General features: G+C 56.4%; 6 protein-coding genes across 6 annotated transcripts; 4 read left to right on the forward strand and 2 right to left on the reverse strand.

Moving 5' to 3' along the window:
- The first annotated feature begins 1,087 nt into the window (after positions 1–1,087).
- On the forward strand, positions 1,088–4,355 carry DICSQDRAFT_181912 (L-glutamine D-fructose 6-phosphate amidotansferase). Its single transcript, XM_007367683.1, has 6 exons — positions 1,088–1,251; positions 1,775–2,423; positions 2,471–3,261; positions 3,314–3,531; positions 3,591–3,965; positions 4,027–4,355. Exons 1-6 carry the CDS (start codon positions 1,210–1,212, stop codon positions 4,049–4,051), a joined length of 2,100 nt encoding a protein of 699 aa, XP_007367745.1. The 5' UTR covers positions 1,088–1,209; the 3' UTR covers positions 4,052–4,355.
- A 601-nt stretch (positions 4,356–4,956) lies between these two features.
- DICSQDRAFT_171977 (uncharacterized protein) lies at positions 4,957–5,985 on the reverse strand (the record flags this gene model as incomplete). Its single annotated transcript, XM_007367684.1, has 2 exons — positions 4,957–5,765; positions 5,820–5,985. The coding sequence occupies 2 exons, from the start codon at positions 5,983–5,985 to the stop codon at positions 4,957–4,959; spliced, it is 975 nt and encodes a 324-aa protein (XP_007367746.1).
- Positions 5,986–6,337: 352 nt separating this feature from the next.
- Positions 6,338–7,693, forward strand: DICSQDRAFT_64783 (uncharacterized protein; the record flags this gene model as incomplete). The annotated part of the gene is made up of 2 exons (XM_007367685.1): positions 6,338–6,605; positions 6,654–7,693. 2 exons carry the CDS (start codon positions 6,338–6,340, stop codon positions 7,691–7,693), a joined length of 1,308 nt encoding a protein of 435 aa, XP_007367747.1.
- Positions 7,694–9,109: 1,416 nt separating this feature from the next.
- DICSQDRAFT_64914 (FAD/NAD(P)-binding domain-containing protein) lies at positions 9,110–10,946 on the forward strand (the record flags this gene model as incomplete). The annotated part of the gene is made up of 7 exons (XM_007367686.1): positions 9,110–9,335; positions 9,397–9,468; positions 9,532–9,913; positions 10,034–10,238; positions 10,292–10,381; positions 10,444–10,494; positions 10,551–10,946. Coding segments are annotated over 7 exons (1,422 nt in total), but the record flags the coding sequence as incomplete, so codon positions are not given.
- Positions 10,947–11,408: 462 nt separating this feature from the next.
- DICSQDRAFT_156255 (uncharacterized protein) lies at positions 11,409–14,987 on the forward strand. The gene is made up of 2 exons (XM_007367687.1): positions 11,409–12,411; positions 12,465–14,987. Exons 1-2 carry the CDS (start codon positions 11,516–11,518, stop codon positions 14,815–14,817), a joined length of 3,249 nt encoding a protein of 1,082 aa, XP_007367749.1. The 5' UTR covers positions 11,409–11,515; the 3' UTR covers positions 14,818–14,987.
- A 612-nt stretch (positions 14,988–15,599) lies between these two features.
- On the reverse strand, positions 15,600–17,771 carry DICSQDRAFT_64827 (acyl-CoA dehydrogenase NM domain-like protein; the record flags this gene model as incomplete). Its single annotated transcript, XM_007367688.1, has 8 exons — positions 15,600–16,016; positions 16,085–16,160; positions 16,223–17,069; positions 17,108–17,165; positions 17,224–17,447; positions 17,509–17,564; positions 17,613–17,689; positions 17,745–17,771. The coding sequence occupies 8 exons, from the start codon at positions 17,769–17,771 to the stop codon at positions 15,600–15,602; spliced, it is 1,782 nt and encodes a 593-aa protein (XP_007367750.1).
- Between the last annotated feature and the right edge of the window lie 2,021 nt (positions 17,772–19,792).

Below are 19,792 nucleotides of genomic sequence, written 5' to 3' on the forward strand. Positions count from 1 at the left end.
CCCTGGCGATCCTGTTAATGAACAGCGCGGGGCAATGGACCTGGCTGGATGTCCTACAGCGAGACAGAAGAGCAAGAAGGGCGTCGTTTTTGGAGATCTCCACGACGCCCGTGAACATTCGAGTAGACTTCGGCCAGCGACGAGCAGAGCAAGAGGAAGCAAGAATGAGTCTGACAGAGGGCATCTCGGAGAGCAAGAGCATCAAGGGTCCAACACAAGTCCAACAGAAAGACTACCGGATATCACAATGGCGGCGCACAGCGAGAGATAGAGAAGACGTCGTGGGGTCGCCACGTCATGCCCAGACACCAGAAGGCCGCTCTCCGCCCAAGAGTGTTCAGATCCAAGAACACGGTTGGTTGCGGCGGCGGTGACGCTAATGAGGCTGTGGAGACCGCGATGGCTATACTTGCTTTACGGAGGAAGATAGCCGAGGGAAGGCATTCGCTCCGAAGCTCGCATTGAGTGGGACGACGTCGGACACGGACATCGGGGACCGCTGCGAGACTGCACGTCGGCTTTAGGTGCGTTGAGACCGTCTTCGAGAGATAACGCGAGCACCAAGAACGGGGTGTTGTAAATCGCCGAATCCAGTCCTGACGCCGACGCCGTTGCGTCAGAGTTGATAGCTAGCTGACGCGCCCGGGGCACATTGTCCGAATTTGCTGATCGAATTGTGAGCACGGACGCACGTTCGGGGGTGGGGATGTCGATTGCCAGGGCGGCCAGGCAGAGAAGACAGGACGAGCGCAAGCAGTGCGCGCACCGGAACACTCGATCGTCGGCACACTCCCCTTTCAGTGCGATTGAAACGTCTCTTCAAGCCCACGGCGACAGTGTCGGCATTGATGATTGCAATGGCCGCACGCGCCGCCACAAATGCGGAGATAGAGAAGGGAACCAGTGCAGAGGAGGCTGGACAAAGCCCCTGCTGGGAAGAGGACTTGTCCTAAAACGTGCGGCGGGCGGACATTTGAGGAACACAGCTTCAGCCTCGGCAGTGTGCTTACGTAAGCCAATCTATTCGCGACGCGTCCCAGATGCAGGAACGCATATATAAACATCTTCAACCCCTCCCAGCAACATCGTCTCCCTTGCTCTCCATCGTCCCTCTCTAGATCGTGTATTCCACCCTTGACTCCCCATCTCCGACGATCGGCCCCCAAACGCCTTGCAACGCCAGACACGCCCCCACCATCGTAGATCACCATGTGCGGGATCTTCGCGTACTGCAGCTTCCTCCAGGAGAAGGTGTGTTTGATATTTGCTGCTACGGAACGAACTGCGCCGGCTTGATTGGACTGTGGGAGCAATGGATTGCTATGGAGGAAACCTGGGCAAAGTCAGAAGGGACCATGCACGGACGCCTGCCCCAGTAGTTGAGGTGGAGGAGTGCGACGATCGTCCTCGGATGCGCATCGCGCGCGTATTGAGTTCTGAACTTGAACATGACATTATGTTTCTATCGTGTTCCTTGTCGAGGTCGCGCGGCCAGCTCCGCTTCCGATGCCTCGACCCTCGTCAATCCATCGAGCTCCTGAGATGCTCCTTTACTCTTCGTTGGACTGTCTGCATACCTCGTTAGCGAACGATACACCTGCATTTGCGCATTCGCCTGGAGACGTTGTTTCATTTTTGGTTTGCGCGCAACAACACGTGTTCGAAACTCGGGTTTTGGTCCTCCCTCGTTGTTAGGCTTGTCGGACAGTCCCACATTTGCGTGTCTAGAATGTCTTAGTGTGCGTCGTACTGCTCGCTGACGCTCTTCACCCAGGACCGGAAGACGATTTGTGAGATCCTCTGCAACGGTCTCGCCCGCCAGGAGTACCGTGGCTACGACTCTGCAGGTATTGGCATCGATGGCGACAAGCCCGGAGAGATGTTCTTCTTCAAGGAGGTCGGCAAGGTCGCTGGCCTCCGCAAGAAGATCGCCGAGTCCAACGTCGACACCTCCAAGACTTTCCTCTCCCAGGTTTCCATCGCGCACACTCGATGGGCCACCCACGGTCCTCCTTCAATCGTCAACTGCCACCCTCTCAAGTCAGATCCCAAGGCCGAGTTCACAGTCGTTCATAACGGTATCGTAACCAACGCTGCCGCCCTCCGCCTTGTCCTGCAAAAGCGCGGTTACAAGTTCGAGTCAGAGACTGACACAGAGGCTGTCGCTATCCTCTCCAAGTACATCTACGACTCGCAGCCCGACAAGCGCCCTAGCTTCACCGAGCTCGTCAAGACGGTGCTCAAGGAGCTTGAGGGCTCCTTCGCGTTTGTCTTCAAGTCCTCTCACTACCCCAATGAGGCCGTCACCGCCCGTCGTGGTTCTCCCCTCCTGATCGGTGTTAAGACCGAGAAGAAGCTCAAAGTTGACTTTGTCGATGTTGAGTTTGCTGGCCCGGACAGCGACGCTAAGAGCGGCAGCACCCGTACGTCTTGGCTAAGATCCTACTCGATCTGTACTGATTACGCGCAGTTGCCCCCCCTGCCGCCTCCGCTGGTGGTCTCCTTGTTCCCCCTGCTGGCCCCAGCATGCTTCGCACCCAGTCCCGTGCGTTCATGTCCGAGGACGGTCTTCCTCAACCCATCGAGTTCTTCGTTGCGTCTGACGCGTCCGCGATCATCGAGCACACGAAGCGCGTCCTCTACCTCGAGGATGATGATATCGCGCACATTGCTGAGGGCGAGCTGCACATCCACCGTCTCCGCCGCAACGAAGAGACCGGCGGCGCTCCTCAGGCTCAGCACCGCACGATCGAAACCCTCGAGATCGAGCTTGCGGAGATCATGAAGGGCAAGTTTGACCACTTTATGCAGAAGGAGATCTACGAGCAGCCTGAGTCGGTCGTCAACACCATGCGTGGTCGTGTCAACTTTGACCAGCACGTCATTACCCTTGGTGGTCTCCGTGCTTATCTCAACATCATCCGTCGCGGTCGCCGCATCGTTTTCTGCGCGTGCGGAACTAGCTATCACTCCGCTATTGCCACGCGTGCAATCTTTGAGGAGCTCACCGAGATCCCTGTCTCCGTCGAACTCGCGTCGGACTTCCTCGACAGGAAGACTCCTATCTTCCGTGATGACGTTTGCGTGTTCGTCAGCCAGAGTGGCGAGACGGCCGATACCATCCTCGCCCTTCGCTACTGCTTGGAGCGCGGTGCGCTCTGCGTTGGTGTCGTCAACACTGTCGGGTCGACAATCTCGCGTGAGACCCACTGCGGTGTCCACATCAACGCGGGTCCTGAGATTGGTGTTGCGTCAACCAAGGTGTGTACCATGATTGCTCGGTGGATGCTTGTGCTGATGCTCGCTTTGCCAGGCGTACACGTCGCAATACATCGCGCTCCTCATGGTGGCTCTCCAGCTTTCCGAGGACCGCATCTCGCTCACCGAGCGCCGCAACCAAATCATAGAGGGTTTGCACGCACTGCCCGGTCAGATCAAGAGGGTGCTCGAGGGCGACAAGGGTCTCCAGGAGCTCGCCACTGGCGTTCTCGCGAACCAGCGGTCCCTACTTATCATGGGTCGTGGATACCAGTAAGTATTGTGTTTGTCTCGCCACTGCCTCCGTGTAGGGTCCTCACCTCAACTTATAGGTACGCTACGTGCTTGGAGGGTGCCCTCAAGATCAAGGAAATCTCGTACATGCACTCCGAGGGTATCCTCGCCGGCGAGCTCAAGCACGGTCCTCTGGCGCTTATCGACGAGAACATGCCCGTCATCATCGTCATGACGCAGGACTCGCTCTATCCCAAGGTGCAGAGCGCGTACTCGCAGATCACTGCCCGCAAGGCGCAGCCCATCGTCGTCTGCAACGAGGATGACGACGGCATCCCGAAAGGCTGCAAGACCATCCGCGTGCCCCGCACGGTCGACTGCTTGCAGGGTATCATCAACATCATCCCCCTGCAGCTGCTCAGTTACCACTTGGCGGTGAAGAACGGCTTCGATGTCGACTTCCCTAGGAACTTGTGCGTACATTTGCCTTGGTTCTATACGCGTGGTGCTTACTTACTGATCATTATATATTAGGGCGAAGTCGGTCACCACCGAGTAAGTGCCCCCTCCACCGCGGTCGCACGTGCAATGGGCGGTCGGGGGTCATAACAGGCCACCGTACTCTGATGGAGAAGGACGGGAAGGGGTACGAGAGGGACAGGTGGAGAGACGCACGGACGATTGCAGAAAATTGGACACTCTACGTCGCCCGCACCCGGGCTTACGCGCGGCTAGCACGGACACTTGTATAGACGATACTGTTGTTTCGCATGTCTCTGTTGTTGGCAGTTGTCGTCGAGGCACTTTCGAGGCGTTAGTGTATGTACTATCATGATATCACGACAGTTGGAACCTGTGCTAGTCAGCCCGACCTGAGTGTTATTCGATGCAGCGCGCGAGTGGCTCGGGTGCAAGGTGGAGAGCTGCAGCAACTGAGTCGCGCATAATGACATAGAATCTTGGGGTTGCGTAGGAGATGACTGTATCAGACGTAAGAGCCCGCGGCGGCGGCGGCGGCGGCGACAACGGCTGCACAACAGGAAGAGGAGGTGGATAGCAAGGATTCCATTAACAGTACACAACAGATACAGGTTCACATGCGCTGACAGAGGAAAGCAAATAACGAGTGTGCTATGGTACGTGAAGACACGTCACAAGTGATAGCAGACAATTGCAAGGATAAGAAGCATGAGCGGACGTTGAACACAAAACAGATAAAATGATGTGAGAGGCGATATGCATGGGTATTAACGACATTAGTCACGGTCTTGAGGCAGGCAGCGGTGACAAGCAGATCAGACAGCAAGAGGATGGACTGCGTGATTGTGCAGGGAGGTTGGTTGGGATAGCAAGCGGAACCATAGCTGACGGAAGCGGAGGCACCTGTCGCAGCAGACATCATCAGAACCGAAACCCCGGAGATTGAGAGTAGACAACAAACCTGGAGAGCATACGGTCGGTCGCTCACTGATCCAGACGCTCCTTGCTCTTGATGAGACCCTTCGATGCGAGACGTTTGATACTGCGAAACACGCTTGCGATGGTGTCGGGGCGCTGCTCGCCGCTGCGGATGGAAGCTGCATCGCGAGTCGTCGTAGAAGGCGGGCGGGAACGGCTTCGTGCGCTCGAGGGGCCTGCAACAGGAGAAGACGGGGCGCTCACGGTGACTGTTGGAAGGGACAAGGGAGGGAGGGGTTCTTGGGAGGACTGAGGGGTGAAGGAAGTAGGGGAGGCGCCACCTTGGATGAGCAGGCGCTGGAGCAAATCCTGGAGACCGTCAAACCGCTTCTCAAGAGCGTCGAACCGCTCATCGACCTTGCTGAAGCGTTCATCGACGTTCTTCTGCATCTCGTCGAACCGCTTGTCCACCGCGCGGAAGTTCCCATCAACAAGTTCCGCATGCTTGTTACACCACTGCTCAGTCTTCTTCGAGAAGTTGTCGACAATGTCGAAATGGTCGTCTAGCCGAAGGTCGAGGTTCAGTTGCATCTGCGACAACTGCTCCTCCTGTTTCTTGAATTTGCCGTCCACGTAGGTCTTCGTTGCACCGAGCTTTTCGTCCACGTAGGCCTTCTGTGCGTCGATCTTGGCCGTGAGGCGCGTCTCGAGCCCGGTGATTTTCTCGTCGAGGGTCTGACTCTTGGTGGTGAGGTCGGTCTTGACGCGCTGAAACTCGCGCTCCACGACCTGCGAGTCTTCGTACATCTTGTGAGTGTTAATGCCAAAGGTCTGCTCCAAGGAGGAGGGACGAGTGTCGATCGGTGACGTGGTGGCTACAGTTCAGTCAGATGAGCGTCGTCATACATAACTTAGACATTCGGACGTACAAGACGAGGGCTTAACTCCTGGGACGGACATGGTGAGCTGGAAGGTAAGGGCGTTGTTTGGGGTCGAGAAGATTATGGGAGGGAGGGTACGGAGGATAACTTGAGGGCGTCGTGCACGCCTTTTATCGATGGTATCTTCGGTGTCTGTTCTGCGTTTGGGTGCCATATTGGGAGGAGACACAAAAGAAGACTATTGGGGGAGTGACTCGACGGCGAACGACTTGTGGAATACACGAGGCGGGGCGTCCTGCCAAATTCGTCGCTGTGTGCCAACGAGCGGAGCTGAGTCCCCTTCCTATCCTAGAGCAATCATAATAGAGCGCACATACCAGTACGGTATCGATTCGAGAGTCAGAAGGTGCAGGGAGGAAGACAAGGAGGACACGGCCTCAATGAGTCCGCTCATCGTTGCCAGGTGTAGGCGCCCGTGTGGTGGGGTGTTCCCACGCCATCGGGACCGCCATTCAACGAGTTCACGACTCGTACGGACTAGTCGTCTTACCCCGTCGACCATCACAATGTCTTCCTCATCTGCTGCGGCGAGCAAGGTTTCTTTCACAATCCGCAGACCAACACCTGTTGCTCGCGCCGACTCCGACTCAGATTCTTCCAACTTCAAGGTCCCTGCACTACCCCGCCATCTTTCTGGCACCAGCACGCCAAACAGTCCCCTTTCGCGGAACAGCCCGCCGACCCGCACATACAGCGAGCGCGACAGCTCAGATGAGGATTCAGGAGTAGAAGACGAGCTGGTGACGGCGTTCGACGAATTTGGCGCAAAGCGGTGTGTCTCCTCATTCCCCTTTTCCAGATCGGGTCCTCAACTCACAGCAGCCCACTCCCGTGGCAGACTCCATGAAAAACCAAAGCCTCAAGGCCCGCTCGTGATCCCCGCCTTGCAAAACAGAGATTGGCGCGAGTTCGCGCGGAAGCGCAAACAGCTATACGTTCCCCCCAGTGCCGCTGCGACTACCGGAGCGGATGGCTCCGTGGGCGGACTGGGCACGCGCGACTCGATCAATTCGGGCCCGCAGCTGTCAGGTCTGCAGGCTCGTAAGCGCGTCAAGGTTGAGGAAGGCGAGGACGAACCTATGTCCGACGCCATTGCTCCCGAGACTCCGCAGTCCGTGCAAGATGTGAAGGCGGAGGAGACAGAGGACCAAAAAGCCCTCCGCGCTATCCTTGCGAGCGCCTCTTCAGGGGACGACGCGGGAATTGACGGTCCTCACATCGATGTCATCCCCGTCGTGACCGAGGACGATGCTTACAAGCAGGACGTCGAGGAGCTCCCGGAACCGGCCACGCTCGAGGACTACGAGCGCGTGCCTGTTTCACAATTTGGCGCGGCGCTTCTCCGCGGGATGGGTTGGAAGGAAGGGCAGGCCGCAAGCAGGAAGAACAAGGGTTTGGTGGAACCGTGGCTTCCGCAGGCGCGTCCCGCCCTCTTGGGCATTGGCGCGAAGGAGAAGGAAGTGTTCGACGACGGGAGCAAGGGTAAGAGGGGTGCGAAGGCGCGGCCCGAGAGACGATACGTACCCGTCATCAAGAAGGAGCGAGCGCCCGAAGGTGGCAGTGGAAGCGGAGAGAGCTCTTCTAGACGCCGGTCTCCCTCCCCAGGTCGGAATGGCTCGAGGCGGTCGCCTTCCCCTGACCGCCGCAAGGACCGTGATGGCCGTCGGGATGACCGCGACCGAGAGCGGTACCGCGAGAGCGTTCGCAGTCGGGATCGCCGACGAGACGATGATTACGACCGCCGGCGGGACGACGACCACGACTCGTCCTCTCGTAGGGACCGCGACAGGCATAAGGATCGTTCTCCCCCCAAGGAACGTTATGACTCGTCCAGCAGGACAAGGGACAAGGACCGCTACTAGATGATTTGGACATGCACCGGTCACTACTGTTGTCGTCTGCTCGCTTAAATGGGAAGTGCACTTTTGCAGCCTGATGTCGTTGCAGATGCAGATCTATTGAATTCACCTGCGTGCCGACGATACATCCCGCTTTCTTGGATGCGATTCCGGACCTCTTGCATGTCTCTTCTGCTGCCGATTCTGCAGTGTAGTAAGCGAACATATTTGCTATCTCCAAATTTGCTCGTCATAGTGATTCTACTTCTCACAGGTGCGTCATTTGTCACGCGCCATACTCGGCTCTTTCTTGAACACGCCTGGCCTCAGGAGATGTACTCATCCCCTCATCAGGGTGCAATATGCTGTGCCGCTCTAATCGCCGTATGAGTTCGTGAGTTCGTGCCTGGGCCCTGGAGGCCTTGAATTGAGTTATCTCATCTACCGCCTACATCGAGTTCTTCGTGACGAGGCCCGAAGAAATGCCTTCAGGCCGGAACCGCAATCTCTTATGGCCACGATGCCGACAAGTAGCTCGACAGATCGCTTCTCGATGCATCACCACCTGGCCCTAGGCACTGGTAGCCCTCGTCGCAGTCGCATGAGCCTTGGTCAGTACTCAGAGGGGTTTACTCATCACGAGATTCTCATCGGCATCTCGTATTCTACTACCTCCGCACTTCCTCGGGGCCCGCCTTTGAAGCTAAATGTATGGGTTTCACCGCATATACATTACTAAGGCCCCACTTCCCCTCCGTGCGATCTAGCGATTGAAACGCGTATGCGTAATGTTACGTTTCATGCTTACATTGATGCTATGTAGCGAGAAACATCTGACTACATGCATTGCAGGTCACACCGCATCGTCTTTCACCTATGCACGCCTACGGGAACGGAATTCGCTCGGCAAGATGTCGCACGGGGTTTCCCAACGAATGCAGCGAGGCTGATCACCCACGTTTGCCTGCTAGCCAGTCAGATATAACTGCCCCTACCCAGAAATATAACCTTTGTTCCTGGCTATATTTGCATCATGCTCCAATCCTTGTGAGTCGTTACACCACGGAGCGGGACATCCGCATACCGGGACGCCGGTATACCGTACTTGTTTCGTGTGCGTGTAAGGATGGGTTTCGGGAGGTTGGCGCATACGAGGCGGATCCTCTTTCCGGCGCAGTGCACCCCGAATATACATCTATAAGGCAGCTCTCACACGGTGCGTGACATGCGAGACTGTAAAGTTGGATATATGTACACCAGGCCGTGGCTTCGCGAAAGGGGTAGTCGACATCTCTGAAGCTTCCTCCCCTTCCTCCAGCTCTGCTGCACAGACATGCCGGACGGGTCCCCAGCTGCGAAGCCGCGGTTCAGACTCGCCATCATGTGCGTCGTGTATTCGCTTATCGTGCGACCCGGTCTTCGTCTGACCTCTTGCGTAGTGGTGGGGGCATAGCGGGCCTTACGCTCGCAGTCGCCCTAGGTCGTTTCGAGCAGGCGAGGTCGCCCATACAAGTGGACCTGTACGAGTCGGGCCCGGAGATTACCACCGTCGGCGCTGGGATTTCTGTCTGGCCGCGGACGTGGGCCGTCATGCGCGCACTGGGCCTGTATGACCAGCTTGCAAGCCAGGCCGTGAAGGCAGCCGACGGTAAAGACGACGATATCAGTACGTGGGGGTGTTGCTGCCCATGTGGCTGTTGCGGCGTACTCATGGTTGAAGCATGCAGAGCCTGGGTTTGTGTTCCGCAAGTCGGACTGGCCTCGTGAGGGGTACGAGTTCGGTAGAGTCATGGTACCTAGTACGTATTGTGGTGCTGATCGGGATCGACGACTTCGGAGCTCATACACACGTTGTTGTGCAGGCGGTTCGACTACCATGCACCGTGCAGAGATGGTGGACGTTCTAGTCCGAAACATCCCAGCGAGCTGTGCGGTCCACACATCGAAACGGCTCGTGAAGTACACGGACTCCGGGACTTCTTACACATTGCATTTCGCCGACGGGACGAAGGCGACCGCGGACGTTATCGTTGGGGCGGATGGGATCAAGTCGAAGACCCGCGCGGCGATGTACGATTATGCGCACCAGAGGGAGTGCGCAAAGAAGGGGATAGTAAAGAAGGAGGAGTGTGAGCGATGCAAGAAGGCGGTGCCAAAGTGGACGGGGACAATTGCGTATCGATACTTGATTCCCTCGGAGAGCCTGCGAGAGATCGAGCCCAAGCATCATGCGCTGGAGTGCGTGTCACCTTTGAGTGTGAGTAGTCCGCCTGCGCTTTTCGGTGAGCAGGAAGACTAATGTTACGTCTAGTATTCGGGCAAGGGGAAGGTTCGTCGAACTCTGCACGGTCCTAGCTCGCACAGGTTGATTATGCTTGCGTGCATGAATATCCAGCATATCATCACCTACCCTATCTCGCACGGCAAATATCTGAACTTCGTGGGTTTCGTCACTATTCCCGACGGGGAGGGCACAGTATACCCGCATAAGTGGGTCAGAGATGCGAAGAAAGAAGATATCTTGTCCGCTTACCCAGGTTGGGAGCCGGAGGTCGACCAGATGCTCTCGGTATGTACGAAGATCTCCAGATCAGGAGTTGCTCTTTACCATCTCGATTCCAGTGTGTCGAGAAGCCGACTATATGGGCTATCCATGTCATGGAAGATCTCCCCTTCTCTGTGTATGGCAAGGTAGCAATTATAGGAGATGCGGTACGTGCGGTCGGACTGCGCTCCTTGTAAAGTAGTGGCTTGAAAATGAACATTCTATGCAGGTCCATGCCATGACTACACACTTTGGCGCGGGAGGAGGTCAAGCTATCGAGGTAATACTCCCTGTCTTTTTCGCTTGAGTTTGGGTATGCTAAGACGGACCTCTCAGGACGCATATATTCTTGGCCGTTGGCTCGCCGATCCACAAACTACCCTATCCCGCGTCCCGGATGTCTTGCGCATTTACCAAGACGTCCGGCTCCCGTTCGCCCGCAAGGTCGTGCGTGACGCGGGAAAGGCAGGGCTGATGTACGAGTTCAACTACCCTGGGCTCTACGACGGGTCTCCCATTTCAGCCTCTTCGGAAGAACAGGAGGTTGATTTGTTGAAGAAACCTCTTGACGAGCTGGGCGAAGCGATCCGAGACCTATGGCGGTGGCAGTGGGAAGAGAAGGTTGACTCGCAGTGGGATGTGGCCGAGGCGCGGTATCTGGAAGTCTTGAAGGGCGGGCGCGCTGAGAAGGTTAAGGAGAAGGGCGAAGGGAAGACGTGTGTGATTATGTGAGGCAAAATCACGAACGGGAGGACATGATACCTTGTCGCGAAGATAACCACGTAGGCAGCGCTGTTCAGCGGCGTGGGGACAAGCCTCTGGCCTCATATTTCCCTACAGCTACTACCGTCGCATGGACACCATTGTCCCGTTCGGTGAGTGCGAAATAGAATGTGCACTAGACCGGATATCGAGAACATGATTCACCAGGGCTCCATAGCGGTGGCATGGTCATTGTCCAATTTATTGTCTAGAATCAGTCACACAAACCCTCACCTTCAGTATCAGAGTAGCAGGATGCATATGAGGTTGAGACTGGAAGATGTGGACGGAAAAGGAAAAGGGAGCGCCGGCAAGAGAGGCGTTGTTGTGGGTTGTTGTGCAAAGGCTTTGACGCCGCCCAGAACGGGATGACCGAGGCGTTACGTCGCAGGCTTCTCGCTGTGTCGTCTCGACCGTCCACGTACTCTAGTCCCCGTTCGATTATTCCCGTCTAGTGCTTGAAATCCCCCTTGCTAGGAGCTCTCATACTACTCAGGCTATCCCGGTGACCAGCCATCCCTAGTGACTAGGCAGGAACTATGGGACACGCTCAAAAACCTTCAGTCGACAGCGAGATGCATGAGCTCAATGCCGAGGCCGATTTTCTCGAGCAGAAGATCACAGTCGCCCCGGTTGGCGCAAGCGGAGAGGACGCGAGGGTGCAACCACAGCAATCTGACCCGGACGCACAGGCAATGGTCATCGAGTCCCTCCGCAGCCAAGTTCAGGACCTCTTCTCGCAAGTGTCGCAACTCAATAACAAACTCGTCCGCTCTTACGACCGTGTTTCCGACTTGGAAGATGAGCTTCACGTAACATCGCAGAATCTACGTCAGGCCACCATCAAGGTCGGCCAACTCGAGCTCGAACGCACACAGCATCTCTCCGCGCTCAGCACCGGACTCCTCGTCGAGAAGTCGCATGTGACATCTGAGCTGACGCGTCTCATGGAGAAAGCCACCGAAGAGGCGGCACGCCGTGGCCAGGCCGAGAGTGCTCGCGCTGAAATCGAGAAGGAATTAGACGATCTCAGCGCTGGCCTGTTCGACCAAGCGAACCGGATGGTGGCTGAGGCACGTATCGCCGAGGCCAAGAGTGCGCGGAAGGTCGAGGAGACGGAGGCGGCCCTTCGAAGCGCAGAGGAGATCGTCGGCGCTCTGCAGGCCCAGATGCAAACGTTGGAGGCAGACAAGGAACAGGCAGACAGGAGAGTGGAGGAGATGAGGTTGCGTATGGGCAAGGGCAAGTGGGTCGAACATGGAGTGAATCATACCCACACAGTCCGGCGGCATCTCTTCGCGTCGCATGTCCCTTACCACGAATTCCTCGTCTTTGTGTCGCATCTGCGAGCTATTCGTCCGGCATCGCCACATCCACCCGCCATGTCTACCCTCACCCCTTTACCGTTCTTGGCAAGAATCATTGCTGAGGACTCGTGCGTAGCATCCATTCCTTCATCTTCAACTGATACTGACAAATCGTTCAAAGCGATCCAACTGTGCGCTTGGACCTCGCTCCCTCGCTGAACTGGTTGTCAAGACGTTCCGTGATAGGGGCGATTCACAGTGGTCAACTCACGATTGAGCCTATACAATTTACGACCCTTCTGGAGGAGCTGGCTCCACCGAATATACCCACTAGCCACCATCATACCCACGTCGTCTGCGCCCTCTGCGGGATGTTGATATACTCTTCGGCCAGCGACTCCTCACCCAGTACACCTACTACTCCCTATCCTTTGCGCTCCGGCTCGCAAAGCGCGTCTTGGTCTACCACTCTCTTCAAAAACGTGCGTTCTGGTGAGATTACTTTGCCAGCGTTAACGGGCCAGAATCATCGACATACGCCTTCGTTCGGCTCTGCTCCCACGGAGCCCCCGACACAGGTGTACATTTTCCGCCTCGATTCTACTTCCTCCGGCCTCCCCATGTCCCTTCCCTTATCAACCCAGCAGCCTGGAACGCCGACGCGCCAGGCGATCTACCCCCTCTGCACCAGCGGGTGGTGCCTCGCTCGGCTGCGCACGACATGCTCGCTGTGGGCGTTCGTCCGCACAAGCATCGTCGAGAAGGTTTGGGAAGAGCCACCCATGCCCACTCCGACACACGGCATTCCCAAGCCAGGCGTCAATGGCTTCGAGAAGAAGCCGTCATCCGAAGGCGAGAATGTCAACGATCGCAACAGCTCCTCTACGCGAGACTCCTCCCCCCGTCGGCCTAAGGTGGGCTCGGCGCTTGGCTCGCTGTGGGGCTCGATGCAGCGCAGCTTGAGCGGGACTCCTGCGGTGTCGAAGTCGCAGTCGACAGAGAATGTGAGCACGAAGATATCTGAGCCCCCCAAGGAGAGACCCAAACTGCCGCCGAGAGACCCGTCGCGGAAGACGCTGCCCCCGCCTCCTCCTACTCACCCGGCGGTCTCGCACTCGCCGAGGAATTCGACATCACAGTCCTCGACGAACGCTACGGTGCATCGTGTGCCGCCTCCCTTCAAGGAGGAGAAGGAGTCGCTTCCTCCAGTCGTTGCTGCTGCTGCTGCTGCTGCTGCTTCGCCGCCGCCGCCTTTGCCGAAGAGGAATAGGGGAAGGGAAAGGACGATTACGCCGGAGCTAAATGGGGACGTCAAGGCCTCTACGGACACTGCTCACCCAGAAGCGTCTTCTACGGAGCAACCAAAGGAACCTTCCGCCCCCGCTCCTCAGGAAGAAACCGCGCCCGCACTTAAAGAGCCCGAAGCAGCCGTTGGGGCGCCCGCCAAGCAAGAGGCTCCCCATGCAGAGGGAGAGGCGAAGGCCGCCGCCGCAGATGAGGGCGCGGCACCCAAATCCGGGCTTATCGTCGCCACTGGCCCCATCTCTCAAAGCACATCGACGGAGTCGTTCAGCACACCCACGGAGGAGCTTCAGGTCGACATCGCCGCCAAGGCTCCGTCGTCAGAACCGTCGTCAGAGCCGTCCCCACAGAAAACCCCGACGACCGAACAGGCACCTGCAGTCGAGTCTGCGCCCGAGATCGTCTCCGCAGAGCCGCCCGCGATTGAGGCTGCTGCCTCAACGCCTACTACGGCTACTCCTGTCGCCGAGGCGAAGTCTCAGCCGCCTTCGCGGACGGGATCTCCTGCTCCGCCACCGTTGCCTCGCCGTGCTGCTGCAAGGACGCGTCCATTGTCCGCGCTCGTACCTCAGAACGAAGAGCAGCCGAAGCGGGATAGCATTGACGTACCTTCACAGACGGAGGCTATCCCTGAGCCCGCGCCTGTCACGGAAGAGCCTACGTCTACAGAGCAGAAGGCCGAGGAAGCGAAAGAAACTGTCCCGGAGCAGACGCAGGATGAGGCTAAGGAGAACAGTGATGCCGAGGCGTCTGCGCCTGCCCCTGAGGCGTCGTCCGATGCGCCCGCCCCGGTTGAGCCTATCGCAGTTGTCGATGCAACATCACATATCACGGAGGAACCACAGTCTATAGCCGCTACAGAGAATCCCCCTGCGACCCCGCCTACTGAGGACAGCGCGCCTGCATCTGATTCTGATGCTGTCGCTGCCCCCGCTGACGTGCTGAAAACGGATCTCGCCACCGCTCCTGCAGAGAAGACGTCCCTTGTCAACGGTCACGCGGAGTCTGCGCATTCGGAATCTGAGTCTGTCTCTGAGGCTCCGCCTGCCTATGCTCCAGGAGAAGTTCAGGCGAATGGGGACAGCAAGGAAAAGCTTGTAGACAACGTCGCGGAGGAACCGGACAACGGCCAATACATCGGCGACGCGACGTGGGAGGAGCGCACGTACAAAGAGCTCGTCCGACTGCGGGAAGAGATGTTCTGGGCACGTATTGGTGCTATCGTGCACTAACAACCCTTCTATTCATTTTCGTCGGGTAGAGCGAGCGAGACGACAACGAAATCGCTGTATGCGTGGGGTGCGTCCTGACGGGGCGCGTGGTATCTATGTGGTCTATATGGTTTATTGTAGCTGTTGTTGTACGGAAACTGATCTCTGTCTAGACAAGAATTAAGTATGCCCTTACACATATTGACGTTGACTTGGCTGCGGAGCGTGAGCGAAGAGTCCGCAACAGAGTCGAGTTGCCGACAGACTTGACATCAACACAGAAAGTCTGGGCCGCCCTCGCAACGTGTTTTCGTATTTCAACAAATGTCTATCGCCGTCGTTCCGACATCTCCTCATCAGATCGCTGCTATCACCAGTTAACGTAATAGCATGCCAAAAGAGTTGTGGAGAACGCACCATGAACTCTGGAATTGTGTCACGCAGTAGCCGCCAGTGCACCACGCATCGGGTGTATACAATGGTGATCCATACAACTTCTCGTTCTCAAATAAAGGCTTCAATATGCACAACGCCGTCCTAGGCTGGTCTACATCCACTCCCCATGGCTCAACCTTCTTGACACGGAGGTCGTATCTTATTAGCAGCTCATTCGCTGCGGTTCTAGCTTCGCTATGGAATAAGCACAGTCGGAGGTATGGGCCGTGATTGATCGAACAAAAGTGCGCGTGCAAGAAATGCGTAGTATCTTCAAGTTCTCGCCCACCGGGTATCACGATCTCGGAGGTATCACGATCCACGAATGATATTGACATCGCCACGGCTTCTGCATTACAATCATACTGTCACAGCTTTGCAGCTAGCACATCTCCGCCGTACACTATCTTCGAATTCAACGCAATCCTTCGATGGTAATCCTCTCGTGCCTTCGTCATCTGAACATGGGTGTGTGCGATCTCTCCTTCCTCTACCCAGCGGCGGAAAGCCTCCAGATCGACCTCGCTCGACGCCTCTTTCACGTTGCGCGACCAAGTCGCATGCTCCAACAGATATAGAGCACACGAGATAGCGGCGAAGTAGTTGAGCAAGGGCGTGGTCAGAAGAGCGTTTGTGACGCTTTCACCGAAGTAGATTGGTAGCCTCTCAAGCGACGCAGAGAGTGTTTCTACCGCTTGCAGAGCAGGGGAATGCAGCCGGGCTTGGGCTGCTTGAATAAGCGAGCGCCCCCACTGATAAGGATACGATACTGAGTGGTCAGTATACTAAAATATCTCGGAAGAAACACGCGCACCTCTATGTAGTACGTGACCGCCTTCGGCTCCTTTGACACCGCGCGCGTCAAGTCCAAGGCGCACACGCTAATGGTGCCTTCCCATATCTTCTCGACCATAGCATCGCGAATGAGTCTACCAGAGCAATAACGGTTCATGAAGTGATAGTGATTAACCAAGGAATGCGGAGCACGTACCTGCCAATGCCAGCCTCTTCCATGTACCCCAAGCCACCAAGTGCGCCCATGGCCTGCTCCATGCCGGCAGTGGCCCAGTGCGCCGCGTATCCCTTGATCGTGGGTGTCAGTAGCCTCAGTCGAGCCTCCTCTTCTGCGCTTGCCAGGCCACATTCACTCCTTCCGAGCAAGCCGATCGCTCCAAAAGTGAGATTGGCCAGCGCCTTGTACAAGAGTGTGATCTCAACGAGACCTGCCACGTGCATTGGCACGTCTTTGAGGAGAGTCTTCCCGCCCTCGACGGCGCGCACCGTGGAATAAGCGCGTGCGATGGAAAGGCAGCGCTGGAGGGATCCTACACAGTGGACTGTCGAGTGTACCCGTGTGATGTTGAGCATGCGCGCGATGCACCTCACGCCCTCGTTGAGCGGACCAAGCAGCCAGGCGCGGGTGCCGCGCAACTCGAGCTCAGCTGTGGGGACGCCGTGAGTTCCGACCTTGTTCTTCAGGCGATGCAAGAAAACCCCGTTAGAAAGAGGCGAGGGGTACCGGCCCATGCGCAAGGGAATCAAGAAGAGCGAGAGGCCGCGCGAGCCTTGGGACACATCGCCGGTACGTGCGAGCCCGACGGCCATATTTCCCTCTGCCGCGCTGGAGAACCACTTGAGGCCGTCCAGGATGTACGGATCGCCGAGATCACCGTCTGCGCGCTCTGTGGGTACGGCGCGAGTTTCGGTCTGAGATATATCAGAACCACCCGGACGCTCTGTCATCCACTGGCCGGAGAGGTAGGCAGTTGCGGGATTCCGACTCAGTAAGTGTGGGAGCAGCTCGCGCTTCATTGCCTCGGTCCCAAACAGATGGATCACTGGAAGGTGATGCGAGTGAGCAGAGGGAATCAGCAACAATTAATGCTTGACTTGCATCGCGTAGCACCATCTGTCATCCCCATGGGGCACATAATCTAGGCGACGTTGATGCTGAGCTTGTACGAATCTTGCGCAATGGACACTACTACTTACGGCGTGACAATCTCCGGTCATGATCATGTTCCGCGCGAACATGACCGTCCTGCTGTATTCACGATAATCCGATTCGTATGCTATCGCATTATAGCCCTCTTGAATAGCGAATGCTTCAATTCGACGCCATCCTTCCGATGTGTGCAGATTGTCGACACGCCGACCGAACTCATCGTATTGCGTTACAGTCGCTGGGTGCACCAGTGACGCAAGGGGGCGTATATCTTACATACATCCAGAAAACTCTGTAAGCAGAGGAGGGGGTAAGATAAAAACTCAACTCACCATTGATTAAGACCTCCCCTAAACGTGTCAAGTCGCTGTCGACAGACTTCTTGATCCTATCGTGGTGTAAGTTGCATGGTTATATGAGCTCGAATCGTACATACTCATGAGGAAGGATGCGCCTCAGCAAGGAAGGTAGAACGGGATCCTGTAGGTAAGGATGTTCAATCAGGTACGGAGGCTACGGAGACTGATTAGCGAGTCCAACACGGGGTGATGGCTGAGATGCAGCTTACCTGCTGGAAACCTTCCTCGATGCGCATTTATTGAGGCGTGCGAGGGGGCTGATGAGTGTGGCGGGGAGCTCCTTGGTACGGAATGGGGATAGGGTTTCTTCCGCTGTATTTCATGGGAGGGGCTTATGTGCAGTATGCTTCGATTATATCGGTATCTGAAAAGAACTGCCTCGGGGATTCCGGCTGTGCGGCGGATATAGGAGGTTCTAAGGATGTGGGCGCACCACATGTGCCAGTACTTAGTAGTGTGCAGGTTTCCCGGGTCTCGCACGATAGACGCCTCGAATGTCACCGAGGCCCTTCCTGTGGCCTATTTTCCGTTAAGCATGTGCCCGCCACCTGTGCAAACTCGTCCAGGAAGATCGGACAGGAGTACGATGCATGGTGCACCGTGTATCCTCCTGGAGCGTGGGCGTGATCACGTGATTCTGTTGTCGCGTCCTGTCCTACGTAGACAGTTGCCACCACCAACCCAAACCAACACCATCACCAACTCCCCGGTCTGACTCGTTCACTATCTGAATTCTCTCTGCTTGCGTTGGAGGACGACCACATGATTCTACACGACGTTCGCTAATCATCGTCCAGCAAGCCTGGAGTCGTCGCCACTCTGAGTGGCGGGCACCCCACCTAGGTCCTCGGCACGGACATCTCCTAACAGCAGGCTTGCCGTCTCTGGCTCTGCAGACAAGACCGAAATTCGTCTTGTCCTCGCGTCGTCTTCTGAGGTCTCCTCGTCTCACAGCCAGCCATTGTTGCAATCGGTGGGTATCATCCGCGAGTCGATTCTGTATTTCTAGTCCCCTTCTCTAGTCACTATCTTAGCTACGTCTGATTTCGATGTCATCGTACGTTCTGGCATCTCATCGTTGACTTCTCCAATGCGTGGGTGGTTTGCTGTGGGACACGGTCTCACCGCCGAGCTTGAGAGGGGGACGGTCTCCGTACTTCATTTCGATCGCTCTGTGACGCGCTCGGTGAGTCTTCCATCATATATAACACGAACCGGCAGTTAATTTGCGTGATCTTCGTTGCATGATGCATCATTTCCATGAATACCCTTGCGTAGTGATGGGCTTCTATCGCGTTGTTGTGCTCAGTATGGTCTCCTGCTTTGCGTCCTTCCTCCCGGACGCACTGCGACCTCCCCTCGCCGCGAACACATTCAGCCCTTCTTCGTCTATTTTCTTCCCTGAAGCTCATGATTCTCTATGTGCTGCTCGACCTCTACAACAGCAAGTCGTTTCAAATGTAAGCAACCCTTCATATTCCGTGCAGAGCGCGGGTGACGTACTAGCTTTCCCCGCCAAAAAAGCTACCCCCCGCTAGCGATCTTGGATTTGGGTGGTACAAGCTACTACCACCCGGTAGATTGTGAACCGTCCGCTTGGACAGGCCATCGGCAGCGACCACTGCACTATTGAGCGAAGCTGGGTGAACATGATAAGTAAACATACCCGAGATTCTATGAGGGGGCGCGTTGCGAGCGCGTTTCAGCGAAGTGGTAGCGTCAAGTGGAAGAGCAAGCGGAGCTGAACGTAGACGTGCTGTCACACATGGAGCGACGACGCAATATAAAGGGGATGTTGTAAGAGTTCGCTCTCGACGACTTCCTACTCCGAAAGTCATAGCAGACTGTGGCATGATCTGGCAACGAGCTTCGGCAGATAGCAGCTCCTGCAGCACACTGACAGTAGCACGCTCTCCGATAACATTTGGACGCGCAGGTGACAGCACACATAATTCAGGGAAAAACTACCCACGAGCCAGAGAGCTTCAGACTCACTGGAAAAGAGCGGACAGATGCTGAATTGGGGCAGCGCAATAGAGAACGTACGCGGCGGCAAGGAGTACCGCAGCTCTATATCCTACTGTTGAGAGAGGGAGGGGTTGGACGAAGGGGGAGGCGCATGTCCTCCATGCCATCGTACCATCCGGGGCAGGGCCAGCGACGTCGTCATCGCCATAGTCGTTGTCGGCGTAATCGTCATCCGTTCCATCCTCTTCAACCAGGCCTGCATTCAGGACCTGAGGATCGTATGGAAGCC

The sequence above is a fragment of the Dichomitus squalens genome, assembly GCF_000275845.1.
Source record: "Dichomitus squalens LYAD-421 SS1 unplaced genomic scaffold DICSQscaffold_27, whole genome shotgun sequence".
Taxonomy (NCBI): Eukaryota; Fungi; Basidiomycota; class Agaricomycetes; order Polyporales; family Polyporaceae; genus Dichomitus; species Dichomitus squalens.

What these genes read in the sequence shown, in the direction of transcription:
- DICSQDRAFT_156255 (XM_007367687.1), top strand. Translation starts at nt 11,516, where the DNA reads ATGGGACACGCTCAAAAACCTTCAGTCGACAGCGAGATGCATGAGCTC. An exon ending in AGAATCATTGCTGAGGACTC is followed by an intron (nt 12,412 to 12,464) that starts GTGCGTAGCATC and finishes AATCGTTCAAAG; the next exon opens with CGATCCAACTGTGCGCTTGG.
- DICSQDRAFT_181912 (XM_007367683.1), top strand. Translation starts at nt 1,210, where the DNA reads ATGTGCGGGATCTTCGCGTACTGCAGCTTCCTCCAGGAGAAG. An exon ending in CGCTAAGAGCGGCAGCACCC is followed by an intron (nt 2,424 to 2,470) that starts GTACGTCTTGGC and finishes GATTACGCGCAG; the next exon opens with TTGCCCCCCCTGCCGCCTCC. An exon ending in GTCGACTTCCCTAGGAACTT is followed by an intron (nt 3,966 to 4,026) that starts GTGCGTACATTT and finishes ATTATATATTAG; the next exon opens with GGCGAAGTCGGTCACCACCG.